We start from the raw sequence: 25,853 nt of genomic DNA on the forward strand, positions 1-25,853 counted from the left end.
CTAAAGAACTTAGGAAAGAATGTTCATGTGAAAAACTTGGGAAACAATGTTCACCTATCCAGACCATCTGACATCCATTATCCACATCACCAAACATCTGAAAGATTCCCATCTCGGACCAAACCAGAGGCTAACAATGCAGGACTGATTCATCTCAAGAATGTACTTTTTATGATAAGAATTCTCAGCTTTACTCTTTTATTTGCAACATTTTGGATGTTAGCGGGTAGTTTTTCCAATTTTGCAAATCTTAAGATTCTTGCATAAAACTTTACCATTAAATTCTAGGGAAGCCTCCTAACTCATATATATTTGGTCAAAAAGAGAAAGCAGAAAACAACCCAATTTAATTCACAGAATCCTCAAAAGGTTTTATAACTCAAAGAGGTGCCTTAGGAATTAGGAGTGATAATAGGATAAGGAGAGATGTTTGAAAATAAGAGGGATTTTACATAAAAGATCCAAGACTCTATCTAGAAAAGTATAGGAAACGTTAAAGCTTTTGTGAGAAATGTTAAAGATTTAAGTAAATTAAAAGTGCAATTAGGCAAGAGAAAGAAACAAAAAGCATCTAAATCAGAAAAAAAGAAGCAAAATTGTCTCTGTTAGCAGATTGTAAAAAACTGTATTAAAACTGTAATACTCTATATACCGACAACAAAAGATGAATACAAGTCACGTTTGACTTCTGCAATCACAAGAGGTGCTCAAAGTGGTTACCGTCAGCATAATTTTAATAGTTTTTTCCTTTCTTAAAATGTGTATACATTTTTTGGCACCTTCTACACACATACACACACACACGCACACACACACACACACACACACACACACACACACAAACACATACTCATATATGTCCCTGAAGAATCCACCCCAAAATTGTTGGAATCAATAAAAAATTCAGTAAAGTTGCAGGATACAAAAATCAACATACAAAAATCAGTTGCATTTCTACTCACATTTTCTTTATAATTCAAAATTTATTGGATTTGACACACTTAAGGGCATTCTTTTCCAAATCTCAAAACAGGTTGTTAAAAAAAAACCAACAACAATGAATTGGAAGGGATAATATACTTTCACAAGCTGGCAACCTGTAAACATAACATTTTAAAATGGCTTTTGTCTCCATGGACAACCACTGAAAAGGTGTCCATTACCTATTATTGCAATCAGGCTCTGAGAAAACGCCAGAGGCAGAACTGAGAAGCAAGTGGAAGCTTTCATTTCATAGCCTATGTGTTTCTCATCTTTATGACTTGTTTCTGCAGTCCCCCTCCATGGAGATACACACAGTATTTCATCTGGTGTCTGTATATAGTTTGCTAGAGCTGCCATAACAAAGTACCACAAATCCAGTGGCTTAAACAACAGAAAGTGATTGCTTGATAGTTGTAGAGGAAAGAAGGTAATGGCAGGGACAGTTCCTTCCGAGGGCTGTGAGAAAAGGATCTCTTCCGGGCGTCTCCTTGGCTGGTAGGTGGTCGGTCATCTTCATGTTTCCATGATATTCTCCTGCTCTGCCAGTATGTCTCCTTTTTTATAAAGGACACTATACAAATGGGATCAGAGCCCACCCTAATGACTTTATTTTAACTTACTAAAGACCCTATCTTCAAATTGTCACGTCCAGCGCAACACAGGCAATGAGAGAACCAGAAGGAGCGGAGAAGGGTTAAGAGAGAAACAGAAATCAAGAAAGTTATGAAATGGGGCCAAGGGTCTCCCAGCCTCATAGGACTGAGAGCCCCGAATCGGGCCACCTTCTGGCTTTTATTGATGCACACACAAGGAAGTAGCATTGTTTTCTCCACAGTCTGTGAGTCTCGTACATCATACCAGAAAACTGATTCAAATCAATCACCCTTGCCTGCAAACAGCTGGAACAGAAAGTCCCATGACATCTTAACAATTATGGTATGTGCCTCCCCAGGGACAAACCCTTTATGCTGAAACTTATTGATAAGAATGGAAGGAGAACTGATGTTATCCCATCATTGACTCACTTCCCAAGCAGGTTGTGGGAAGGGATATAGCTACATAGGCAGAAGCTCTCCTTAGCCGGGGAAAGGTGGGGGGCTGTGCCCACCTCTATCGACCCCGTGAGTTCTCCTGGTGGTCCCCACACAGCTGAATCTGGCTTGAGTTGTTCCTTCCATGAGGAATCTTACCCGTCGTTGACTGACCAGCCATCTTTTGGGGCCCAAACAGAGAGACATGAGGTGTAAGCACAAAGGTGAAACAAACTCCCTGAATGGAACAGTCTCACAGACTCTTCTTTCTTTAGGGGCAGGTATGAGGGGACAGATGGTTAGGCTGCTGTGTGACAACACAAATAATGTCACATTCCTAGGAACCGGGGGGTTAGGACTTCAGCCTATGAATATTGAGGAGACACAGTTCAACCCGTAACAGTGTGGATGTACCAACCACTTTGCAATGTCCATTTCTTCCACAGCGTTCAAGATACAGACAGGACTCTCTTGTATTCTGGTTGATATTTAAACGTTTGAAATTGCTCTCGTGGTCACATGGACTATGCTGACATGGAGCTGATGAGGACGGTGATTACGGTGGCCATGGTGGCGCTGGTGGCAATTTTGCCAAGAGAAACTGCAGTTCAGTATCATGCACACAACCTGCTCTTGTTAAAAGAACTGTCATGTTCCAACATACCCCACATGTCTGCACAGCCAGAAACATACCTCCCCAGAAGTCAGGGGCCAGATCAACTAATGAGACGTAATTTAATAGGGAGCTAACCTGCCCTCCTGATGACAGCCCTGGTTCACAGCGCATTGATCCTGTTCGTCACCATGATTCTATTGGGGTCAGTGCTGCCCTTTCAGCACTTGTGATTTTGGACAGAATCAAAGGACCTGAATTCTAATCCCAGGTTTACGTCTTTAACACTATTTGGCCCTAGCATTATCGCTTGTCCTTGCTGGTTAATGAAAGGTAAAAAGAGAGAAAGGAATTGGCCTTCTGGAGGAAGCATAAGCCATTTCTGGATTCAGTGTGCAGGAGCCTGTCCCTTGGAGGCTGTTCCCTCAGGGTCACTGAGGAGGTCAAGCGGAGCCTCAGGCAGGCCAAGGCCACGCCGGGAGCAGTAACTGCTCAGCTGCCCTCGGGCTCCAGCCTGAAGAGAGGCAGGTCTCCCTTGCTGACATGGAACCCGAGTCTCCCGTGGGACGTTTAAAGACGGATAGCAAGACCCAAGGCAGCCTACTGCACACATCCATCTCTACCACAGGGGTGTCCGTGTGTTTGTTCCCTGTAAACTGGTGGTGCAGCTTCTTCAGAATTATGCTGGACACAGCCTGTCAGCATGTGAGTCGTGTTGCAAAAATGCACAGTCATAATCTGGTGAAGGGTCCTGTTATATTAGCTAAACTGATGTCTCTCAGGAAAGTTAATGTTCTCTTAGTACACAAGAAGCCATTTGGGATATTGGCAACTCCAGGCTGAACAAAAGTACGTTTCCCTTCTTTCCTGAATTACAGGAACCACGTGCTAATATCACGACTGGGCCCTGGTCACTGCCCTTTAGCTCAGTAGTTGTTGGGCATTTGGGATTCTGATTGTTTTCTTCAGCCTCATTTTCCACAGGTAGCATGGATTTTTCCAGTCATCTAAAAGAAATGTTGGGTCTTTGTTGTTTAAAAAAGGACAAAGAGAAGAAATATAATTATATATTTTTAACAAGCTGACAGCCATAATAATAATAATATGTAATCCAAATGGTAATTGTAGAGGAAGGAGTAGCTTGCATGTGTTTCCATAGGCTCTTAGTATGAGACTGTATTTCTGATGCTCAGCTGGCACATTGAGCTTTATATGGAAGAAGAAAACAATTCAATTGGAATAGTTGGATTCTGATATTCCCTAATATGTCCCTATTATGTTAAGAAACGTTAGATGTTATAAAATGTTTCACTGCTTAAAAAAATAAAATTTGAAAGCTATCGGGCACCTGGGCCTCTCTACCTTGACCAACCATCTTATAACTCTTGGTTTTTTTACGTGGTCTTTTGCTCTAACACCCCCTGCATACACATGTTGGACACAGGTACAGTCTGAGCTCCACCTACTTTGCTGTCTCCAGAAGAATGTGATTTTCCTGCTGCTGCTGGGGCGGTTTGGCTGACACTGTTCTGGGTGTGTGTCCATGTGCTGTGGGGGGTACTGTTGGCATGGCCTCTGCTGCTGCCAGTGTCAGAGCTCAAGGTGTCACTGCGGCCACTGCTGCTTTGGCTGCTACTGATGCTACTGTTTTTGCCACTTGCTTTGCTCCCCACATCTTCCAGTTTCGAATTCTAGAATAACCCAGATAAATTTCAAAACACAAAAGGACACAGAAGCTTTTCTTAGAATTTACAGAAATGCCTCTAACTATCTGCAAATGTTTCTCTGGCACCCTTTATGTGTACATGTCAGATGAGGGTTGGTTTCAAAGCTTCCAGAGTGTAATCTCTTATTCTTAATAAAGACACACTTTTCAAAAATAATTGGGTTTTTACCCGATATAATGTCAAACCTTTAGAATAAACAGTTTATTTATAATGGTTTCCTTTACTAGGCAATACAAATATTTTACAGTGTTACACCATATTGTTTTATTCCAAAACTGATTTTAAAGTTCTTATTTTTTATGCCTGGAAATTATGAATAAAATAATAAGTTACCTAATTCCGGCTCATAGCTTTTTTTCTCTCATATTCCTTTCCAGTGTAAGAAAAAAGTACCATGAGTTGTTCTGGCATGAAGGAGCCTAGACAGCAACGGCTCTAACTGTATAGTTTGAAACCCCTTCTCTCTTGCCTGGCTGACCCTAGTTAGGGCCTGCTTTCTTCATCAACGGAAGATGTGTTCTTGCAAAATTAGAATTCACTTTTGGAATAATACCTAACCTATACTTGTGGAATGATCTGAATTTTAATTGATGGATCTCTGGTATGTCTGAACTAAAGTAAAGAAACTAATATTACCCTTTGATGAAATAGAACCGTAATATTCTATTCTATAGAACGGGGTGGCCTGATGGCTCAGTTGGTTAGAGTGTGAGCTCTGAACAACAGGGTTGCCAGTTCGATTCCCACATGGGACAGTGAGCTGCGCCCTCCACAACTAGATTGAAGGACAACAGCTTGGAGCTGATAAGCCCTGGAGAAACACATTGTTCCCCAATATGCCCCAATAAAAAAATTAAAAATAAAAATAAAAAATAGAATCTTAAACAAACAAACAAAAACTTACCAAATCTCCTTTAAAAAGAAAGAAAAAGGAAATAGAACTCTATACTGCTATCATTTTAAGTGGAGACACAAAGCACAAGCTATCATAGATCAAGTAAAATTTTAAAATAATGTCCACACTATAATCAAAACTGAAACTTCATTAAATGCTATCTAACAAAAACATAAAGTAGGATGTAAAGGGAAACAATTAAAATGATGATGTGAAGAATTTTGAAAGCAGGCTGACTCATTCTGGAAAGCACAGGAATGGGTAAAACCAAGCAACACAAACTGATTAGCCTCATTTAGCCCAGGTTTATTTGATAAAGTTCAGTTGGTCATCCTTGTAAGGTAAATACCTTACCATATGGAGATTATTCACAGAATTTAAAAGATAGGAAATGGGCCCTATTTAAATTACGTATGGAATTAATATAACCAAATGACCAAAAGTCTCTTTGGTATGCATAAATAGAAATGACACTTTTAATTGCCAATAATATTATATTGTGATCATTATTATATCATTAATAGTAACCTCGTGAATAATTATTTTTAATTGTGATGCTGCTGTTTATAAAGCACTTTAATACATATTACCTCATTAAAACATGTCCAGTGAATAATCATAGATTTAGATCTTAGTAACTATGTAGTATATTCCAAATAGATTTCTAAAGCCCAACACTTGAATCTGGTGGCATGAGTACTACCAAGTGTCATCTTTTGCTTCTGTGAAGATGCCAGCGAATTCCCTTTTTCTCCTAGCTCTCCCCATTCCTGAGGCTGGGTTTGCTTGTTTGGCTCCCTGCAGCCATAATGCTGCTGAGAATACTTTCACCCCCTTGACTGCACCCATGTGACCACAGATTCTTTTTTTGTTTACATTCATTATTGTATTTGCCGAAGAGTGTGCCTCGGGCTTAAAACACTCCCTTACATGGAGATAAGGAGTCCTCATGGCCTATGCTGGGCTGATCGCTGTGTTTGAGAATACCTGTCCCTGATCTGGGTTTCACTCGTACTTCCTCATTTTGCTTGAATTGTGTGCACTACATGGGGACCTGGCCAACCCCACTGGTATATCTGTTCCTGGGGAGGGGGGAAGAGCGTTCTTTACCTGCAGCAAAAAGGCGGAGGGGGCTTGTAGACTATCTCCCTGCATCGGCTCCACAGAAAGACCTACTGGCCACCAGGGCTCCTGGGCAGATCACATGGGACTGTGTAGGACATCGTTTGAAAATCACTGATCAAATCAGTATGATTAATTCAGGAGAGAGGGCGCCACTTTCTCTGTGATCAGGAGCAAGAAGCAGACCACCCACAACTCCCCTGATTCAACTTCTCACGTGCCTCCTGAAGTCATGCGCCCTTAAAATCCACTGTGCTACCTAGATCTGATTGTATCCTCTGCACTTAAGACACTTCTGTGGTTTTTGTTGCCATTGGTGTTGTTTATAAAATTTAAACTCCTGAGCTAGCTTGTGAAGCCCAGCTCCACTTCCCACCATTTCCTGCTCCCACTCCCACCCCGTGCTCTGGCCTCCCAGAGCTCTCAGACAGTGGTCCCAGACCAGCAACAGGAGTACCACCTGGAACCTGTTAAAATGCAGAATCTCAGGCCCTACCCCAGATTTAATGAGGAGCGCAGCAATCTGCATTATACCAAAGCATCCAAGGGACTAGGATGCAGGCCCAAGTGTGAGGACCATTGGTCTAGTCTACTGAACCCCTGGCTGCTCCCCAACCCAGCTGGGTGTTGGACACCTCCGTGCCTTTACACACGCTGTCCTCTCACCCAGAAGCCCCTTCTCCCTTCCACTCCTGTTTTCAGAGCCGTCTCAAGGTTCACAACCCTCTGCAAATCATCTCCTGACCAGCACTCTCCCTCCTGGGCTTGCATGGAAACTGGTGAGAATGTCTATTATTTACATGCCACACTTCTTTCAGCTCATGGGTTAGGTGTCTGCCTCTCCAAAAGCCAGTAAGCTCCACAGGTAGCAACTGTGTTTATCCTGACACAGTGCTGGGGCTCGGAAAATGTTTGCGTCAAAATGATATTAAAGAGCAAGTACAGAGAGAGCCCAGAAAAAGATGGAAAGTGGAGAGTATGCAAGAAATCAACGACAAAATGACAATAGCTGACATTTCTTAAGTTCTATCTGTGTGCTGGGTATTGTGCTAAGTGCTTCACATGGACGGTGTTATCTAATCCTCCCAACAACCCTGTAGGTGTTACTGCACTCACTTAACAGAAATGGAAACTAAGGCACAGAAGGGCTCCGTCATATGCCTGAGATGCCCTGAGCTGGTCCATGGTAGAGCCAAGATTCACTCATAGGCGGTTCTACTCCAGAGCCTATACTCTTAGCCCTACAGTTTGAGCGAGGAGATGCTTTGTCTGGAGTCATTATCAGTAGTCACTAGTTCAGCAAACATTCCCTTAGCTCTTGCTCTGTGCCAGACTGAGAATACAAATAGGATGCAGAGGAGGGCACAGATGTGACAGATACAATCCTGCCAGGAAGGAACTCACATGTTAGCAGAGAAGAGATCTGTAAACTAATAAGTATGATTCATACTTACTGAGGAATAGGCAATGTATTATTCAGATCCAGCTGCAGCAGGGTGGGTCTGCTCTGCCAGGGGTGGCATTTGTTTTGAAAGATCAGGATAAACTTACTGGCAGAGAAGTGAGGGAGGTGGAAAGACAAGCTTCAAGGCAGAAGGAAATGCAGAAATGATGTAAAGGAGTGAATGAATGTGTTGGCAAGTCTGAATTATTCCTCAAGGCTGGATTGAGGCGTGGGAGCCGGGAACTCAGGGCTTCCTTTACATTCATTCCCAGCACACTTGCCTGTTCTGCAGAACTGGAAATAAAGCCACATTTCCAGAATGCCTTGAAGTGATGGCTCTGGATGTGATTCTGCCAATCAGATAGCCTTTGCAAAACCCACCAGTCTGCCATCTGCAGTGGCAGAACAGTCATTTAAATAATCACATGTGGTCACCTGGGAGAAAAAGTATCTATGGAAACCAAAAGGATGTTAGGCCAAGTGGCTATGGTGAGAAACCCTATGGCAAGAGTACAGAATTCAAAACCTGTGAGGTTGGCTGACTTCTTGAGGCCCTATGGAGAGCTTAAAGAAAGAAAAGACAAGCAGAGGGTCACGTGCAGCATCCCCTATCCAGTAGCAAATTCTTTCAGTCAGTAGTAGGCTCAGCAGTACAGGGCAGAGACTTCGAATAACAGTGGCTTAACCAAGTTAGAAGTTCATTTCTCACAGAAAATTCCAGAGGGAGGCAGTTAGGGCCGTGGCAGCTCTGCTCCATGGCACCTTCCAGCGTGCTGCTCCTCCTTCCCTTGGGTGTGTCCTTCGTGGTCCAATTGGAGCCATCACATCTGTGTTCCAGGCTGGAGGATGGAGACGGGAGCAAATAAAAAGGATGCGTGTCAGCTCCATCGGGGAAAAGCTCCTACATGATACTTCTGTTTACATCCTATAGTTCTGTAGTCTCATTCTATAACTATATTCTATAGTTCAACTTCTATAGTTTGTCACCCAGCCACATCTAACTTAAGAAAGACATGGAAACGTAATCAACAATTGTTATTTCAATCAGGAAGGAGAACCTAAATTGGGGAACGGTATGTAGTCTCTCCCACAGGACGCATGCTGGAGTGTCAGCGGAGGACACTGGCATGGATGGGAGCCAGACGGAGAAGGGCTTGATGTGACGTGTCATGTAGTGTGACCTTTTTTCTACTAGTGAGGAACCATCAGATCGGTTGAATCAGGAAAGAGATTAAAAACTGAGATACGTTTACAAAGAGCTCCCAGAGAGCTATGTGGATAGGTTCTGAAGAAGAGAGAAAAGCTAAGATTCTTACAGTCAAGACTAACTTCTTGAGAAGAATCAGTCCTGCCTTCTCAGCCTCTGGACTGTTCTGAGGTCATCCTCTAGATAACCGGTGGTCTGGATACGTGAACATTCTTTCCTCAGTCCTTCAGTGGGTAACCAGAGGGCTGGCTATCTAGAGGTTTGGTGCATATCCAGGCATAGACACGGGACAGGGGAGTTCAAAAGTCTGAATTCCCAGACTAGTTAAAACAAGAATAGAATCTTTCCTCATGCCTCAACCTATGTGATTTTAGTAATTTAGCAGCTTGACTACAGAGACTCCATTTTATTTGTTCTATTTCTCACTCCCAAGCAGGAAAGCAGGAGATGTGAGGAAGAGGTAGAGGAGCTCAGACTCAGCTCTAAATGTTCAGCAGTGGGAGGATGAGGCGGTTATTCATTATGCATTTAGAATTTTTGTAATCACGCTCTTCACATGCCATCATAGAGCTGAACATGCATTCAGAAGCCATTCAAAAATTCCATTCACCAGAATTTCAAAGTAGAGAATTTAATAGGCTGCTGCTCTGTTAAATGAGTCACTTGAAATTAAGAGTCTATGTTTCTCAGAACTGCTGGGATGATTCTCTCTCTCAGGGACTCTTTGTAAAGATGCTCTGACCTAAACCTTTATAAATATCGAGTGACTGGTTTGACACTGAACACTTTCTGGTCTGCAGACTGCAGTGTTCTTGGATAGTTTCAGAGACTAAGCCCTGAGCTGGGTTAGGGCACAGAAACACTACACAAGATTCAGATTTTTATACTTGAGCCCACAAAAGATGGTCATCTAATTTTGATCCGGCTGGGCAACTAGTAAGAATTTTTCATTAAGTCACGTAGTTTATGACTTGCCTTATTCTTTTTTAAAATTAAATTTATTGGGGTTAATAACATTGGTTAATAACATTATATAAGTTTCTAGAGTACATTTCTGTAACACAGCATCTGTATATCACATTGTGTGCTCACCACATAAAGTCTAGTCTCTTTCCATCACCACATATTTGACCCCCTTTACCCTGTTCATCCTCCTGCTACCCCCCTTCCTCTCTGGTAACCACCATATTGTTGTCTGTCTGTGTCTATGAATTTGTTTGTTCATTTGTTGCTTTCTGTTTTATATCCCACATATGAGTGAAATCATATGGTTCTTGTCCTTTTCCGTCTGACTAGCATATACTCTCAAGATTCATCCACGTCGTCACAAATTTGTGCACAAGGTGGCTGTTTACACAGTACACACACAAACATAAGAGAATTTCATCCCTCCTGTTAGCATAATTTGATTATATTATCCTAAAAGGGCAGATTGACTACTGCCAGGGCACCTATCCTCTGCTGCCCCCCACACACACCCCCACATTTCTCCTGGGGAGCACATGGGCAGGGGGAGATAAGCCATCCAAACTAGAAAACAAGAACCAGAAATATTTAGAGATGACTGTTGGGGGACAGGACAAGGTGAAAATGCAATGCACTGGGAGCAAAACTAAATGCTAGAAATGAGTTGTTTTGGAAACCTGCTGGGGATTTTATTTTTGCCTGTTTATTTCAGTTACCTAAAGTGAGAATTTTCACATTAAGATTGAATCGTTTCTAGAAAAGAGAAACGGAAGTGAGTTCCCAGATGCAGAGGAGGGTAAATAGCGCTTACTCCCCGGCCGAGTGCTCTGTTGTGTTCAGGGGTAAATCTTTCAGGCTGTGGCTCCTGTCCCTATGACTGTAGGTTTAAGGACCAGTTCTGACACCCAGATGCTGGGAATGGAGCGCAAACCACCCTGCATGATCCGTGGGGGGACAGCTCTTCTGCTGCAGGCTTCTCAGAGAGCACCCCCTTCTGAGCTCTCTCTCTAGTCAGTGGGCAACACTTGGGAGAGAGAACTCTGCCAGTACAAAGACATCGTGAAGTATTGCCCTGCGCTTGGGGAGAGAAGAAAAGGCGGCCCCCACAGCAAGGCCCACCAGACTGAGCCAAGGCTAACTGCCTCTACTTCCTCAGATATTAAATTGATCCAATTACATAACACAGTAATTCATCTTCTGAAAATTCACTCAGCTTTGGGGATATTCCAGCTGTGGGTGGAAACCACTGGCTTGGTCTACAGGATTGGGTTTCTGCTCAGAGGCACTGGGGACAGACTGGAGTCTGCCCATGGGCCTCGGGTCCTGACCACCCACACAGGCTTTGCCAATTCCTTTTCTCTGTATTTCCAACTATAGATTGGCATCTTATTCTGTTGGGGCACATTGATAATGGTCTTCCAATGGTTTGTTACACAAGCTGCCAAATTCTCCTTTGCCTAAGTTACTTCCAACTGGGTTTCCATCATTTATACACAGGATCAAACATGCGTTTGCTATGATAGGACTGAAACTCCTAGGATGGCTTTGAGGTCCAGTCTAGCAGCTGGGATGGTGACGCCTTGCCTGGTTAAGTTCACTACTGTCTCCCTCAAAAGACTGTTTTGAGGTCAACAAAAATTATATGAAATTCTATTTCAGAGACCATAACTAAAGTTTTATATTAGCACATTTTCATTCATTTACACATTTATGACTGCTTTCATGCTAAAATGACAGAGTTGAGTAGTTTGTGACAGGAACCACATGTGACACTCTTATTGCTTTGCACTGCTGCTCACTTATAACTGTGATCTACTGTGGGAACAGAGTCCCAGAGAGCAGTTTCCAGGCTCTTGGCCTCACGTGGAAAGGTGTTGGCTCAGGTAGTAGACGGTCATCAGCTGTGACTAGTTGGCCATCATCTGTTACCAGTTGGTCATTAGCCACTGATATAACTGCTGTGGCTGCGTTGGTGGGTTGGTTGGTAGAGAAGTGGATGGCGGATTGTGGATCATGTGGCTCCTGCTTCCTGTGTCTCCAACCCAGCCGCCAGCGGGAATATAGTGGTATGACTCCCCTATGTATGGCTCTGTTGTTCTTTTCTGGCCTCACATTATCCTGCATTCTCGAGCAGGGAGCGGGACCAGAGTCCCTGCGTTACATCTACAAATTACAGTTATAACTTAACATGTCAAGTGCCACAGGTTTCGCTCTACTCGACATTTTAAAATTCTGTTTATTGCCTGTGCATTCCCATTGTGGTGACAGAGTCCCAGAGAGCAGTTTCCAGGCTCTTGGCCTCACGTGGACAGGAGTTGGCTTGGGTAGTAGACAGTCATCAGCTGTGACTAGTTGGCTATCAGCTGTTACCAGTTAGCCATTAGCCACTAATATAACTGCCATGGCTAAGCTAGCAAGTGCGGATTGTGGACTGCAGAGAGGCACAGATTGCAGTTAGCACTGCGGATTGCAGTTGGCAAATGAGGTTGGTTGGCAGAAAAGCAGACAGCAGGTTGCAGACCATGTGGTTCCTGCTTCCTGTGTTTCCAACCCAGCCACCAGCGAGAATATAGTGGTATGACTCCCCTATCTATGGCTCCGTGGGTGTTCCTTTTAGGCCTCACCATGTCCTGCGTTCTTATGTGGGGAGCGGGAGCTGAGACCCTGAATGACACCCTGCATGATACCCATCATGACAAAACAAGAAAAGTGGACTTTGAATATTATACTCTTGAGGTATAGTGGAATTTTGTTATCAAGTTAGATAGCAAAGCACAGTTTTATTACACAATAACACTATAGCTGTGTTGAAAGAATACAATGTGTGTTGACCTTATTAGATAAGCATTCACCACAGTATTTCCAACTCACAGAAAAGCAGTGGTCGAAAAAAATTAGGAAAACTTAAAATGGAATATCTTATAGCAGAATTTCTTCATAAAAATAAAAAATGGAAATGAGGCTGCAACCAAACTGTTTCCAAGGAGTTCATTTGTTAACCAGGCAAAAAAACTGCTTATTGATAATGGCGAGTTAAAAATTTTGATCGTTGCAGCAGAAAAAATGCGTCCAGACACAATGAATGTGTTTAAGACTATTAGCTTTATTGGCAACAACAGTTACTCAAGGAGCTGAGGACCGTGGGACCAGCATCAGTAGTCAATTTAAAAACCAAGGCAAGTGTTTCTGAGCAGTTCTCCAGGGCTCCTGATGAGTCAACAGCTATTACTGCTGCTGCCCGGTTGTTTATTTGAGTCCAAAGGCGTGTTTGTAGTGATAGAAGAATTAGCTTCTATGAATAGCTGGCTTGGAACAACTACAGGTGAGAGTATTTTCAAAGACATTGAGATAACATGAATTCAGTACAATCTAGAGTAAAATCTGCAAAGATGTGTTTCAATGGATGGTGGTCAATGTGTATGGAGTAGCAGATACTGTACAGAGAGATTTGAATCTATTTGAATCTATTATGCAGTGACACTAGAGCTGTGTTATTGAACCAGTGGCCCCAATGGGGAATCACCTTCATTCTCGGGGACTTCACCACTGTCAATTCTGTGAGCGTTTGTCAGAAGTAGGAGCTCAATATCCTGACTTTTCCAGTCACACAGCGGTTTGATGGCTTAGCAAGGGAAAAGTCTCGGAGTGATTATTTGAGCCCAGAGCCAAGACTGAAATTTTTCTAAGGAGGAGGAACCACCCTTGCCCACAACTATTGAATACTGAATGGTTTCGTAAATTAGCTTTTGCTGTAGACTTGAAGTTTCTCAATGAATTCAACCTTTTTTGAACTTCCTTGAAATTCTCTCCTGCCCAAAGACGGTTGATGACAACCTATCTTCGATATTCACTCTCAAAATCCTATCTCATCTGCTTCCACAACTGCCTTTTAAATGCCAATGATATGCAAGTCTCTACCTTCTGCTTCTTATTCGATGATCTCTTTTGGACCTCATGTATGCCCATAGCTTCAATAACCACTTATGTGTTGATTCCCAGACCTCTGTGGGTCCCCAACACCACTCTTAAGCTTGATGATTCACTAGGACAGGCACCGAAAAGCTGCTATACTCAGGGTCATTACTTAGTACAGCAGAAGGTATGGATTAAAGTCAGCAAAGGGAAAAGGCACATGGGCCAAACCCAAAGGCTCAGGAGAAACCAAACACAAGCTTCCAGGTATCCTCTATCAATGGAGTCACAACAATGTGTGACAATACCTGTGAAGAGCTGCCAACCAGGGAAGCTCATCGAAGACTTGGTGTCCAGGGTTTTTACTGGGAGTCAGTCACATAGGCAGGAAGCACCCATGTGACAGATCTCAGCTACTCAGATGCCAGCCCAGGCTTTTATCATAAATTGTGAGGATGAACTTAATGTGGTCACACTGGTACAGCACGGCCAAGGCCTCAGACATGCAAATCCACTCTTTTTTAGGCAAAATATTCCAAAGCTCAGAGGTTATTTCCCAGGAGCCAAAGGCCAGTCCTAAAGACAGAAACTTACACTGTCATCCACCACTACCTGAGCCAAAAATCTCAGCCGTGTTGCATGGAACCCCAACATCCAATCAAATTCTCCCTGTAAATCCATCCACTCCTTGCAATCACTTCTCACTTGGATCACTGCAACCTGGTCTCATCTCCATTTTGCTTTCCTTCCAGAAATTCTCCATATTGCTTCCATCTGGAAATAAGAACTGTGATAAAAGCTATGACAGAAGTATACACAATTAAGGCATTTGTAATAATGCTTTAATACAGGAATGCTCATGGTGCTATGACAAGGAGAGTGAGGAAACAGCCGTCTTGTGTTGCATCTGTACTTGAATTACTCAGTAGCATCACCAAGCCTTTTAGGCAAATTCAAAATCCCTTGTATCTGAGACCCTTTTAGCCTGGCCCCTGCCTACGCCCCACTGGTCCCCTACACGCTTTACTCTGTCCCAAACAGAACCATTTGTAGCTTTCCTAAAGGTCGTATGGTTTCACACCTCTGATCTTGTCTGTTCTGTTAGGGACAGAATGTACCTGGAATGTCTATGCTTCGATATTTAGCTCAAACATCTTCTCGGATGCCCTACCCCTGGTTTGAAAGGCGGCTTCCCTTCTCTGCTCTTCAGAGCATTCTGACACCTCTAGCATAATGCTTATCCAACTGCCTTCAGTTGTTCATTTACTTGTTTCCCTCCGTGGATTGTTAGTTTCTGACAATAGCCAAGTCATCTTCAATGTTATAGCCCCAGTGTCTAGCATTGCAATCCTAATAGGTACTCAGTAAAAATTTGCTAAATGAATAAAAAGAAAGTTAGTTTAATTCTGAGAGCAGAGAGGTGCCTGCCTGCTTACAGAATCAGGGAACGCTGTATAGATGTAATGACATTTAAGTTAATATTAAAGGAAAATAAATGCTTATCAGATTAAAGGAAGAATATGCCAAAAAATAATTTTAATATGAATCCTGTGTTCAAATGGCAGCTCCCTTACATATTAGCTGTGTGACGCTGGGCAAGTTTCTTTAACTTTCCTTGCTCCAGTGTCCTCATCTGTAAAGTGAGAATAGCCATAACTTCTACCTAGAGAGTTGTTGGAAGAGGTAAAAGAAATTGCTTATTAAAGTTCAGTGTGGTGTCTGGCACACAGCAAGGGCTCAGTAAATTTAAAAACATTTTTTTAGCACAAGAAAATAACAAATTTAGTACCTACCTATGTATGGAAACCCCGCATACATGACAGTCAGAAACCCCATATGCATGAGAGGTTCAGAGCTAGACAGGGAACACATATATAAGACATCCTTAGCTAGGGATGAGGGAATGCACCTTGGGGGCTTCAAAAGGTCATTTCAGGATGATAAGAGCGGCTCAATGCATTTTATATACTTATTTGAAATTTGGTAAGTTTCAGCCCTGCAAATAATAGTATGTTACAGATGTGTAGACTGACGAAAATTGGCATGGAATTCTGAGAAGTTATCCAGCAGTCAGTGTGTTATAAATGGGGAGACAAAAGGCTCCTCTTTTCCATCAGCTTAGCTTTCATACAATATAGCACTCCTAAAACTCACCATGCTGTGCAGAACTGCACAATAAAAACCACAGGCTGCATGGGGAAAATAGGGTTGGGGGCACAGTATTCAAAAATTTCGTGACCCCCCCCCAAAAAAAAAAAAGGATCCTAATAAAACTGATCACAGTTTTATACACATTAAATGGTTAAGTAACACGTACACACTACAACAAATACAGCACTTTACCTTGAAAAAGACCGGAAGTTTGCTTGTGGTAGTGGGTGTAGGTAGGTTGTAGCTTGTGCATTATTGCGAAGTGGTGGAAGGAGGGCTGTGAAGTTTAAGGGGAAAATAGGGATGGGCATCGCTTAAACACATGTGGTAAACTGAAGTAGCTGGTAGGTATTGGATATGTGTGAGTACATGTGTTTTGTGTATCCCTACCAGCTCAGTTAAGCTGGGTGTAGTTTTCTGCATTCATCTAGCTTTTCTCACAGGCAGAATCATGCATAAGCAAATGGAAATTCTGCATCATGCTCAAATTGTTCCCTAATATATCAATGGCATTGGGACAAATTGTGGGGGTTTTTTGTGTGTGTTTCTAAAACAAGTGTTATAGGAAAATTTACTGCACGCTGGGATAGACTACAACTTGATTCCATGTTTTAGAAACCATATCTGAGGCATGAATTAAAGGGAGTTGTTTTGGGGGTATTAAGGCTCAACAATCAACTCGAGTCCGAGCTCTGGTTACTTGGAGGAGGAAGCCTTCGACCATACACTTGGCGACCATTCATCCCACTTTACAACACCGATGGAATGTGCCTAATTATGAATAGCTTCCCCTTTCACTGTCGAAAACTTCTGAGTTTGGGTAATAATTTATAGATTTTTATTTAAAAGCATGTATCAGTCATTTCTTCAGATCTTTGCCTTTGATAAAAATGAGAAATAGTGTTTTAGAAAAAAAGGATCAAAGCTGAATTTTAAATTCCAGTTAAAAATTTCCATAGTTCCTTTAAGGTCAAAAATAGTTTTTCTTAAAACTAACATATGCCAAGGCTTGTGTGGCTAGTTGATGGATTTCTGTTTTTCATTGGGGCACTAAACCTGGTACAAATAACTTGGTGTCCTCGGAAAGTGTCGTTTCACTGAGATCAAATTAATTAGAGAGATTTTATTTTTAATACTTTTTGGTTAAAAAGGAATTAAACTACCAAAAATAATCTATAAATTAATTACTTTTCAAGGTAAAAGAGACTTGTAAAGGAAAAAGGCTAAAACAGTTTGATATTTCACAAAAGCATTACACTTCTGGGCTACTCTTTGAGAATTACACTTGATTGATCCTCTTCACTAATAAAAAAATTAGAAAAAAAGAAAGGTTATTTTGAGTCAGTTCCAGATTGAGAATTACAGGGGGAAAAAATCTCAAGGTATTCAGATTACGACATTCTAATCAAGTAGTAACTACACTTAGGGGCTGTCAGAGCTAAGAATTAGCAGTCAGACTCCATCCCTGGCTGGCATGCACCATTTTCACCTCAGTTTAGACATCAGATAGAGAATTGGCGCCAAAGAACTGGAATGAAGGGCTTTCGGGAATATGCAGTCTACTTTTTTCTAGTCAGTGCACGGGGCCGGGACAAGGCTTGCTTTAACAGGGCACTGTGACCTAGAAGGAAACTATCTTGACACACCAGAAACAAGAAATCTAAATGCAGACGCAGCCGAGAAACTAGAAAATCTCAGCTGCCCTGCAAGCAGCTGTTCTTTTTAGAGTAAAAATATTCATACATGTTATTTAATTCCCACTGCTTTAGCATTTATGTTTCATGATGAAATATCTACAAAGGTAACTGGGCCTTTGGACAAAACCGTTTCTGGTCACTGTGACTTGCCAGAGGGACACAAGGCGGGAAAAGCAGGCCGTCTAGGTATATTTTGGGATTTACTTAGTGGCCTGTATTTTTTGCTATTATGCTATTTCAGTTAGAGCCTTAATGCTCTAATCTTGAAATGGTGGAGGTCCAGCTCTGAATAGGATTGCCATGGTAACCATTCACAAAACAAGGGTGAGCCTTGCACGTGGATCAAACGATCAATACCTTTTGGTGTAGATTTCAGGGTGGAGGATTACAGGTTAATACTGTGTTTCCCCGAAAATAAGACCTCGTTGGACAATCAGCACTAATGTGTCTTTTGGAGCAAAAATTAATATAAGACCCACTCTTGTATTATTTATATATTATATTTATATTATGTAAGATTGTAAGAGCTGGTCTCATATTGCACTAAAATAAAACTGGGTCTTATATTAATTTTTGCTCCAAAAGATGCATTAGCGCTGATTGTTCAGCTAGGTCTTATTTTCGGGGAAACACGGTAATTGAACGATTTCACTTAAAAAGGCACAGTCTGGAGTAAGTTAGAAATTTAGGAATCAGAAAATCTGGGTTAAGTTTTGATTTTGTCACTTACGAGTTATGTGACCTTGGGTTTGTCACTTAATATGAGTCTGTTACCAACTCTGAAAATAAGGTTAATACTCTCTCTCACAGGGTTATTGAAAGAAAAAAAAATGGGCTCTATAAAATGTAAGATATTTTAGTTAATGTGTACAACTACCACTTGAACATTTTAAAACTTAAAATATTATGAAAGTTATTAAAATATTATGAAAAAAAAGCCTTAAATACCTCCTTCCAAAAATTAAGAATATTTGCTGCCTTTATCATCAGTAAATCCTTTGCAGAGTACTATTTTGCTGGTTATTTTTATAAATAATTGATTGGATGAAATATCAAGCACCAACTGCATTACATAGCAGAGACTGTCAGTGCTTACCAAACAGCTGTTTTCTATATCCCTGCCTTCTTTGTAATTAGGCTAGGGCTGTAGGCCCAAGTTCTTGGCAAAGCAATGAAGATGGAAGTATGTCTCTTTCAGATCTGGTCCTTGATATCCAACATTATATGCCAGTCTGCTCTTTCCCCGATTTACAACCTTGGGGGCCATGTGTTCCAGAGAGCATAAACATGGTGGAACACTGCCCAACCGACACTGGGCGTTTCATGAGCAAGAATTAAACTTTTGTACTGAGCCACACCAACTCAGTGGTTTTTATTTGTAGCATGGCCTATTCTATTCTAATACTCTGTGCAGGGAGCCAAGTTAGATAGGGTTGAAACTACAACCCAAAATTCCTACCCTCCTGAGAAAGAAGAGTTTTAGGATTTGGGCCTTAGAGTCCATTCATGCCAATGAAGTGATGTGCTGTTTGCTTCATTAGTATTCTGTTTCTCATTAACAAATATTATGTGCTTACTGTGCGGTAAGCATACTACGTACAAATATTCCTGAATCTAAAATATATGAACATTGTGGATCTTTCTGTATCACTGGCACTACAGTAACTCCTGAGACCTCTGAAATCAGTTATTTGCAAATGTTAAAAATTTTAAAATCTTAACCAGTCAAGTGAAAGTTTTTATATAAATTGATTTAATCAACAGTCCACTCCACTCCAAATTTACATCCTGCCTGAAAATAAACTGTATTTAGTAAAAGGACGAGAATAACCTATTTCATTATCCTTATCTCTACGGCCCGAAGCTTTGTAAATGCTTTTTCTATTAGATAATAATACATGTTCTTATGGGCAGAAAATCTTATACTGCTTTGCAGGTCAATATTTTGACTGTAAAAAATAAAACCAAAACAAGGATATATTAATTACATGTTACTTTCCATAGGAAACAAAGCAAAGACGAACTGGAATGGAAACCTAGCCAGGTCAGTTATGGAATGGATCTGTGGTCCTGGGGCAGAATAATCAGTCCAAGTTTTATTAACAGCCTGAATGACTGAATAGCATTTACCACTGTTACTACAATTTAGCTTTATGGAACTGGCCTTCCATTCAACTCAGGAGATTCTCAGTGGAAGCGAGTGTGCTTAGATGCCTTTCAATCTCCACTGACTAGAATGTAGAAATAAGTCTTGACATTCAGCAGATACTTCATAAATGCTTGTCAAGATTGAAAAAAATTAAGGACAACATAGGAAAAAGTATACTTACTAGACTGCCGTGACCCGTATTTACTTTAAATCCAATCTAAAAGAGCATGATTTACATTAGGCAACATACTTGGGAGATTTTTACAACAGGGCAATCACATGCTAACTTATAGGGTCCCAGGAGTACACGTTGCAAAACCTCTCCTGGCACCCTGGGTGCTTTCAAATGCTCCCCCAGTGAAGGTCAAGTCTGGATTCCAGGGCGCTCCCCCTCTCATCATGCACCATGGAATGTGTTTTCCCACAAAAACCATGTTATCACAAGTCTATGAACAAGTCTGGTAAGGTAAGGTAGGTAATACGGAACTCTAAGTAACAATAGTATTTTAATTATACCATCAGGAAAACAATGTGCCATGGATTGTTCTGTAAATCTAACCATTTAATACACTGCTTCTACAAGAATATACCTATTTATTAAGTTAAACTTTAATCTTAATTTTCTGGCATGATTGTTCTATTAATTTTTTCATCATAAATTGAAGATAACAATTTAAGAGTAGGAAATAAAATTTTTCTCTTAAGTTTTGTTTTGCCAGTTTTATGCTCTAAAAATTCAAAAGGGATGTGCAATGTAAAAACAAATCTGAGGTACAAAATATTTCAGATTTACATATTGATAAACAAGAACACGTAAGAATATCAGGCCTTTCAAGCTGAAGCACACTGTAGTACCACCGTCTAATGGCTAAACGTCAGACAGCAGCACAGCTGTATTACTAATACATTGCAAATACCTAGAAAGGGAAACAAAACTCTAGGAGTTTTATGTATGGAGTCAGACAGGAGTTTTTCAACATGGAAACCACTTCCACATCCTGGGACGTTTAGTGTGACTAGGAATCACTTTGGAGTTGGAATGTACAGTAAAGCAAAACTGACACTGTTAGATAAAACACAACTTCTAGCAGATCTATGCTGACTTTTATCAAAAGTACCATGAACCTGCCTTTCATTTTACTGCTTCTTTCACACCTTAGATTTCAAGGTAAGTCTCAAGAAATTTTTCCTCCAATATGAAAATTCAACCAAATTTGAGATACACAACAAAAAATATACTATTTTGTAAAAATCCATTGTCATGGATTTTCAATATTGGCAATATTCCCTGAAGTAGGAGATTTACTTTAAAAATTAGAATGCTTGTTTCTGGCAAAGTATATCAGAGAAACCCCTGAAAAAAAAATCACTATTTAAAATTTCTTGATCATTTGTCTTTGATCACATTATTGCTCAATAGCAAAAGAATTATATCCCAGCTGTTTCTTTCTTTGGAATATGGTACTGTCTCTGAAATGTGTCACTTCTAATATTGTAAATGGTAAAGGTGTGACCATGTATTAAGCTGAAGGTAGTGAGTGACTAATTTGGTTTTGTTCAAAAGCCAGATTTTGAGACTATAAATATGGTTCCTTTCTCATAAGTAGTTACATTATCTTATAAGATACTCAATGATATAACTATTAATGCTGAAAAATGGCTGTTGTTACTCAACTCCAAAGAGTTATACTATATATATACAGTGAATGGATGACAAAAATACTTTTTTTTAAAGACATGACAAATTTAAATGGAACAGTCACATAGGGTGAGTATATGTGAACTGATAGGAAATAGGCCTAAACTACAATACCTACCACGGACTGGATCTATGCAGGCTTCTACGTACAGGGACAGTAGGGTTAGGCACTTAAAAGCTTTTTGACAAAAATCCTGGAAAGAGCCTTGGTCGACACATATTATTATTACTATCAATAATAACAATATACATGAAGAAACATGCAACCAGTTCTGAAAATGAAATGACACAACTTTGTCCAGAGTATATCTGGATTGTCAATCCAATGCTTCTTTCTACATTGTCAGATTCCATTAGCTGGTGCAGCTGTTATAATACTGGTACCCATCTGGGTAAAAAAGAAATAAATGTGTATCACTGTCCAGACATCTTAAATACCTTAATATCTTCTACCATCCAAATATCTTAAGCCAATATTCTTAAATTGCTTTATTCAAAGGTACTTTTGTTGTCTTACCTCTATTATCTTACAGTCAATAGTCCTTTGAAAAATTGTAATATCCTACATATATAAAAAAATCTAATGCGGTAGAAATCCTGAAAATGTAATGTTAATAATGCTAATTATCTAAAGAACTCAGCTTCATGGAATAGCTTTCGAGTATTTATTGCTCAGATGGGTTCAAAAAATTCTTAAACATCATGTGGCAAAGGCTCTAATACATCTGTAAACAGAACACCACTAATAAAAATTTTATTGGCATGAAATACTATAATTATGCATGTGTAAAATTTTTAAATCTTAAAGCCTCTTAACATAATCATGTATATCTATATACAAAACATACATAAATTTCACTTTATTTAAAACATATGAAAGAGGAAATTTCAAATCACACTAAACATAATAAATATAGAACTTGCTTTGTTAAAAATCTACAGTATACATTCAAGTAAAGGCTAAACTTTCAATGCCAACTATATATGGGACAAAATTAAAACATTTACAATAATCAGTTTCCTAAAAGTGCTATTTTTAATACCTATAAGAGGAAACTCCTTCTAGTGCTTTTGCTTCCATCCAAACATCTATACATTCCTTTATTCACAGAACCAGATGCTTCTGTTACTAAAAATACATATCCAAAGCTTTTATATCCTTTTAAATAGATTTAACATTTTAGCTCTTTGGGGAAGGAACAGGAAGTCCAAACAAACAACTCGGACCATCTTAAAGTATTAGAGGTGATTGACTTTATGACACACCCTGTTTCAATTTAGATGTGAAATTTGATGAACATGAATGAAATAAAAAAAATTCTAGTCCACATGTCTAAGGTAAGTCATCTTTTTCTACATGAGAACTGGTGTAGGTCCAGGAGCATCCACTATAGCAACCTTCCTGTGACCCAGGTCTCGATGCCACGCTCCATTTCTGATTTGCGCTTTCTCTTCCAATCTGATTTGGTTTGGTCTCCTCAGGAGCTGTATTCAGCACATTGACTGAACTGTCGGGGAAAGAAAGGTAGATCTTAACACTCCTCTCCTCCTCCTTTCAAACTCTGGATCTGCCTCAATGTCTAAAGGCTGACTGATCCCTTGCCCCACCCCATACTAAGTAAATTTTGAGGACACACTAAGTATTTTAAAATGGCCTCATTTATCACTTTTATCTTATCTAGCCATCCATTTATTTATCTGTTTAGTCTATTTTAAAGCCCCCTTGCTGCCCAACTAAGGCCCCAGAGAACATGTGGGTTTTGAAAGCTAATGTTCCCCATATTCCCATCTTTCTGCCACAATTTTCTAGTCTCTTTACGGTTTCTTTCAGTACTCGTCCATTTGCTCATGTATGCTTTCATCTACTCATCTGTTCACCCACACAGATATATTGAAATGAGTGCCTACAAAAGTGGTTAAGAGTCCAGACCCTGAAGTCAGATGGTTTATATCCATACCTCAGCTGGACCACTTCCTATGTCACTTTTGGTAAGTTAAATCTCCCTAGTTACATGACTCCTCAGTTTCATCCTCAGAGGCCCGTATCTGTGAGTAGCTTAATTAAATTTCTTTAAGCTCCAAAAGTTTCTATGCCACTGATGTTATATAGTGCAGCCCTCAGAATACAAGAAACAGAAAAGTATTTTTATAATCCATTTATGTTTACACATATTTTTATTTTCATAGCCTGTTACTAAAGGTTTACACTGAACCAAGTACTGTTTTAAGGGCTTTACATACGAGGTCTGACAAGTAAGTTCGCGAACTCATCATAGAAAAAGTGCTACATACCTCATTGCTGAATATCACTATGGTCACCTTTTAAATACTCCTCTTGGGAAGCTATGCACTGATGCCAGTGTCTAGTCCACCCTTCAAAGCAATTTTGGAACTCTTTTTTCTGGAATGGCCATCAGAGCTATCGTCATATTACCCTTGATGTCCTGAATGTCATCAAAATGTCTTCCTTTCAGTATTTCCTTTATCTTCAGGTAAAGAAAGATGTCATTGGGGCCAGATCAGGTGAATAAGGAGGGTATTCCAATACAGCTATTTGTTTACTGGCTAAAAACTCCCTCACAGACAGTGCCGTGTGAGCTGGTGCATTGTCATGATACAAGAGCCATGAATTGTTAGCAAAAAGTTCTGGTCGTTTTCGTCCACATTTTTCATGCAGCCTTTTCAGCACTTCCAAATAGCAAACTTGGTTAACTGTCCAGTTGGTACAAATTCATAATGAACAATCCCTCTGATATCAAAAAAGGTTAGCAACATTGTTGCAACAAGTTCACGAACTTAATTGTCAGACCTCATATAATGACACTTAATTTCACAACACCCTATGATTAATGTAGGTAGTAAATGTTGGATTTTTTATTAAACACAAAACTATGTCTTAAAAAAATGTATGTCAAATATTTCATAACGAGAATTATGAAAAAAGCTACAAATTTCAAATATGTAAAAATAATTGAGGAAACTCTTTTAGATACAAAATGCATTATTTGTAAATGATAACTAGAAGTTGTGTCTAAATTTATATACTTAGTTCTCATTGGTCAAATTTGGGTGTTTCAATAATATTCCATGTAAAAAAATACTCTGAACTTACATTATTCTTTTTATTGTTAAATAAACTTTCACTTCCTATATTCAACCCATCAGTCAACCTACTGACTTGTAACTGCACAATATATCCTAAATCTAAGCACTTCTATCTTCATGTTATGACCCTAGTCCAAATTACCATCATCTCTCACCTCAGCTCCACTAAAGCCGCCTCCTAAACTGGGTCTCCTGGGTTGTATTTCTGACGCCTACAATCTGTTTCCCACATAATAACAGAGTAATCTTTTTAAACCTTAGGTTTTTATTCTCTCCCATTTTAAATCTCCAATGCTTTTCCATTGCCCTTAGAACAATAGCTGATCTATAAAGACAAACTAAAATGTTTTACACATTTACTCTCAAGTGTATATGTGTGTGGGGGACAGCAGAATGGGTTTATATGTGAACAATAAATAATGTCATGAGCTGATAACTGCTGAAGCTGGGTGATGGGTACACAGGGGTTCCTGACCTTATCTCCTCTACGTTTGTATATGTTTGAACTTTTACATAATAGAGTTTTAACCCAATCTACTCACCCAGGGCCTTAAAGGATGTGACCCTCTGCCCACTTCCCATCCTCACATCACACCTCTTGGTCTCGCTCACTAATTGCACTCACTGTACACAAAACACACCACTGTGCCCACCTTGGAGCCCTACGCTTGCCCGGAGGGCTCTTTCCTCAGCTCTTCTTTGCCCTCATTGTTTACTTCAAGTCCCAATCCTTTTGAAAGTCAACTATAAATCAGAGTGTCTTGCCCTTTTTAAAAGTTTCGTATTTTTAAAATTCTTCTGTTTAACACTTATTGATCCAGGGGCTAGCTGGCTTCTTTAGCCTTTACTCCACACCTGTCTCTCGCTACCATAGGCCAAGTGTGCTTCAGGCCTGACTCCTGCTTTTGAAGGTGTCTGCCAAAGTGATGGGCCCTCACGCCCCTGTCTCCCACGTAAATTAATAGGAAAGAGATCACCAGCTCGCTTTCTAGTGTACCCCTTTGCTCTTTTCTACTCCTCTGCATCACACTAGGAATGTTCTGTCTATCTGCTTAGTTCAAAATTAATCTTGGAATAGGCTCTGAGGTAGAGAATCAACATTATACCTTAGAAAATGATTTAACAACTTGAGACCGAGGAAAATGTTAAAA

General features: G+C 40.3%; 1 protein-coding gene across 5 annotated transcripts in view; it reads right to left on the reverse strand.

Moving 5' to 3' along the window:
- Nucleotides 1-22,248: 22,248 nt before the first annotated feature.
- Nucleotides 22,249-25,853, reverse strand: part of SSX2IP (SSX family member 2 interacting protein) — a 42,869-nt gene continuing 39,264 nt past the window's right edge. For all 5 annotated transcript variants that reach the window (XM_088791255.1, XM_019710196.3, XM_088791254.1 and 2 more), the window contains exon 14: nucleotides 22,249-23,105. In XM_088791255.1, coding sequence (XP_088647381.1) covers nucleotides 22,931-23,105 — 175 coding nt within the window. In that variant the 3' untranslated portion in view covers nucleotides 22,249-22,930. The remainder of the gene's footprint in view (nucleotides 23,106-25,853) is intronic.

Source organism: Rhinolophus sinicus, chromosome 14, assembly GCF_057876585.1.
Source record: "Rhinolophus sinicus isolate RSI-liver-muscle chromosome 14, RSI-T2T, whole genome shotgun sequence".
NCBI classification, from domain to species: domain Eukaryota; kingdom Metazoa; phylum Chordata; class Mammalia; order Chiroptera; family Rhinolophidae; genus Rhinolophus; species Rhinolophus sinicus.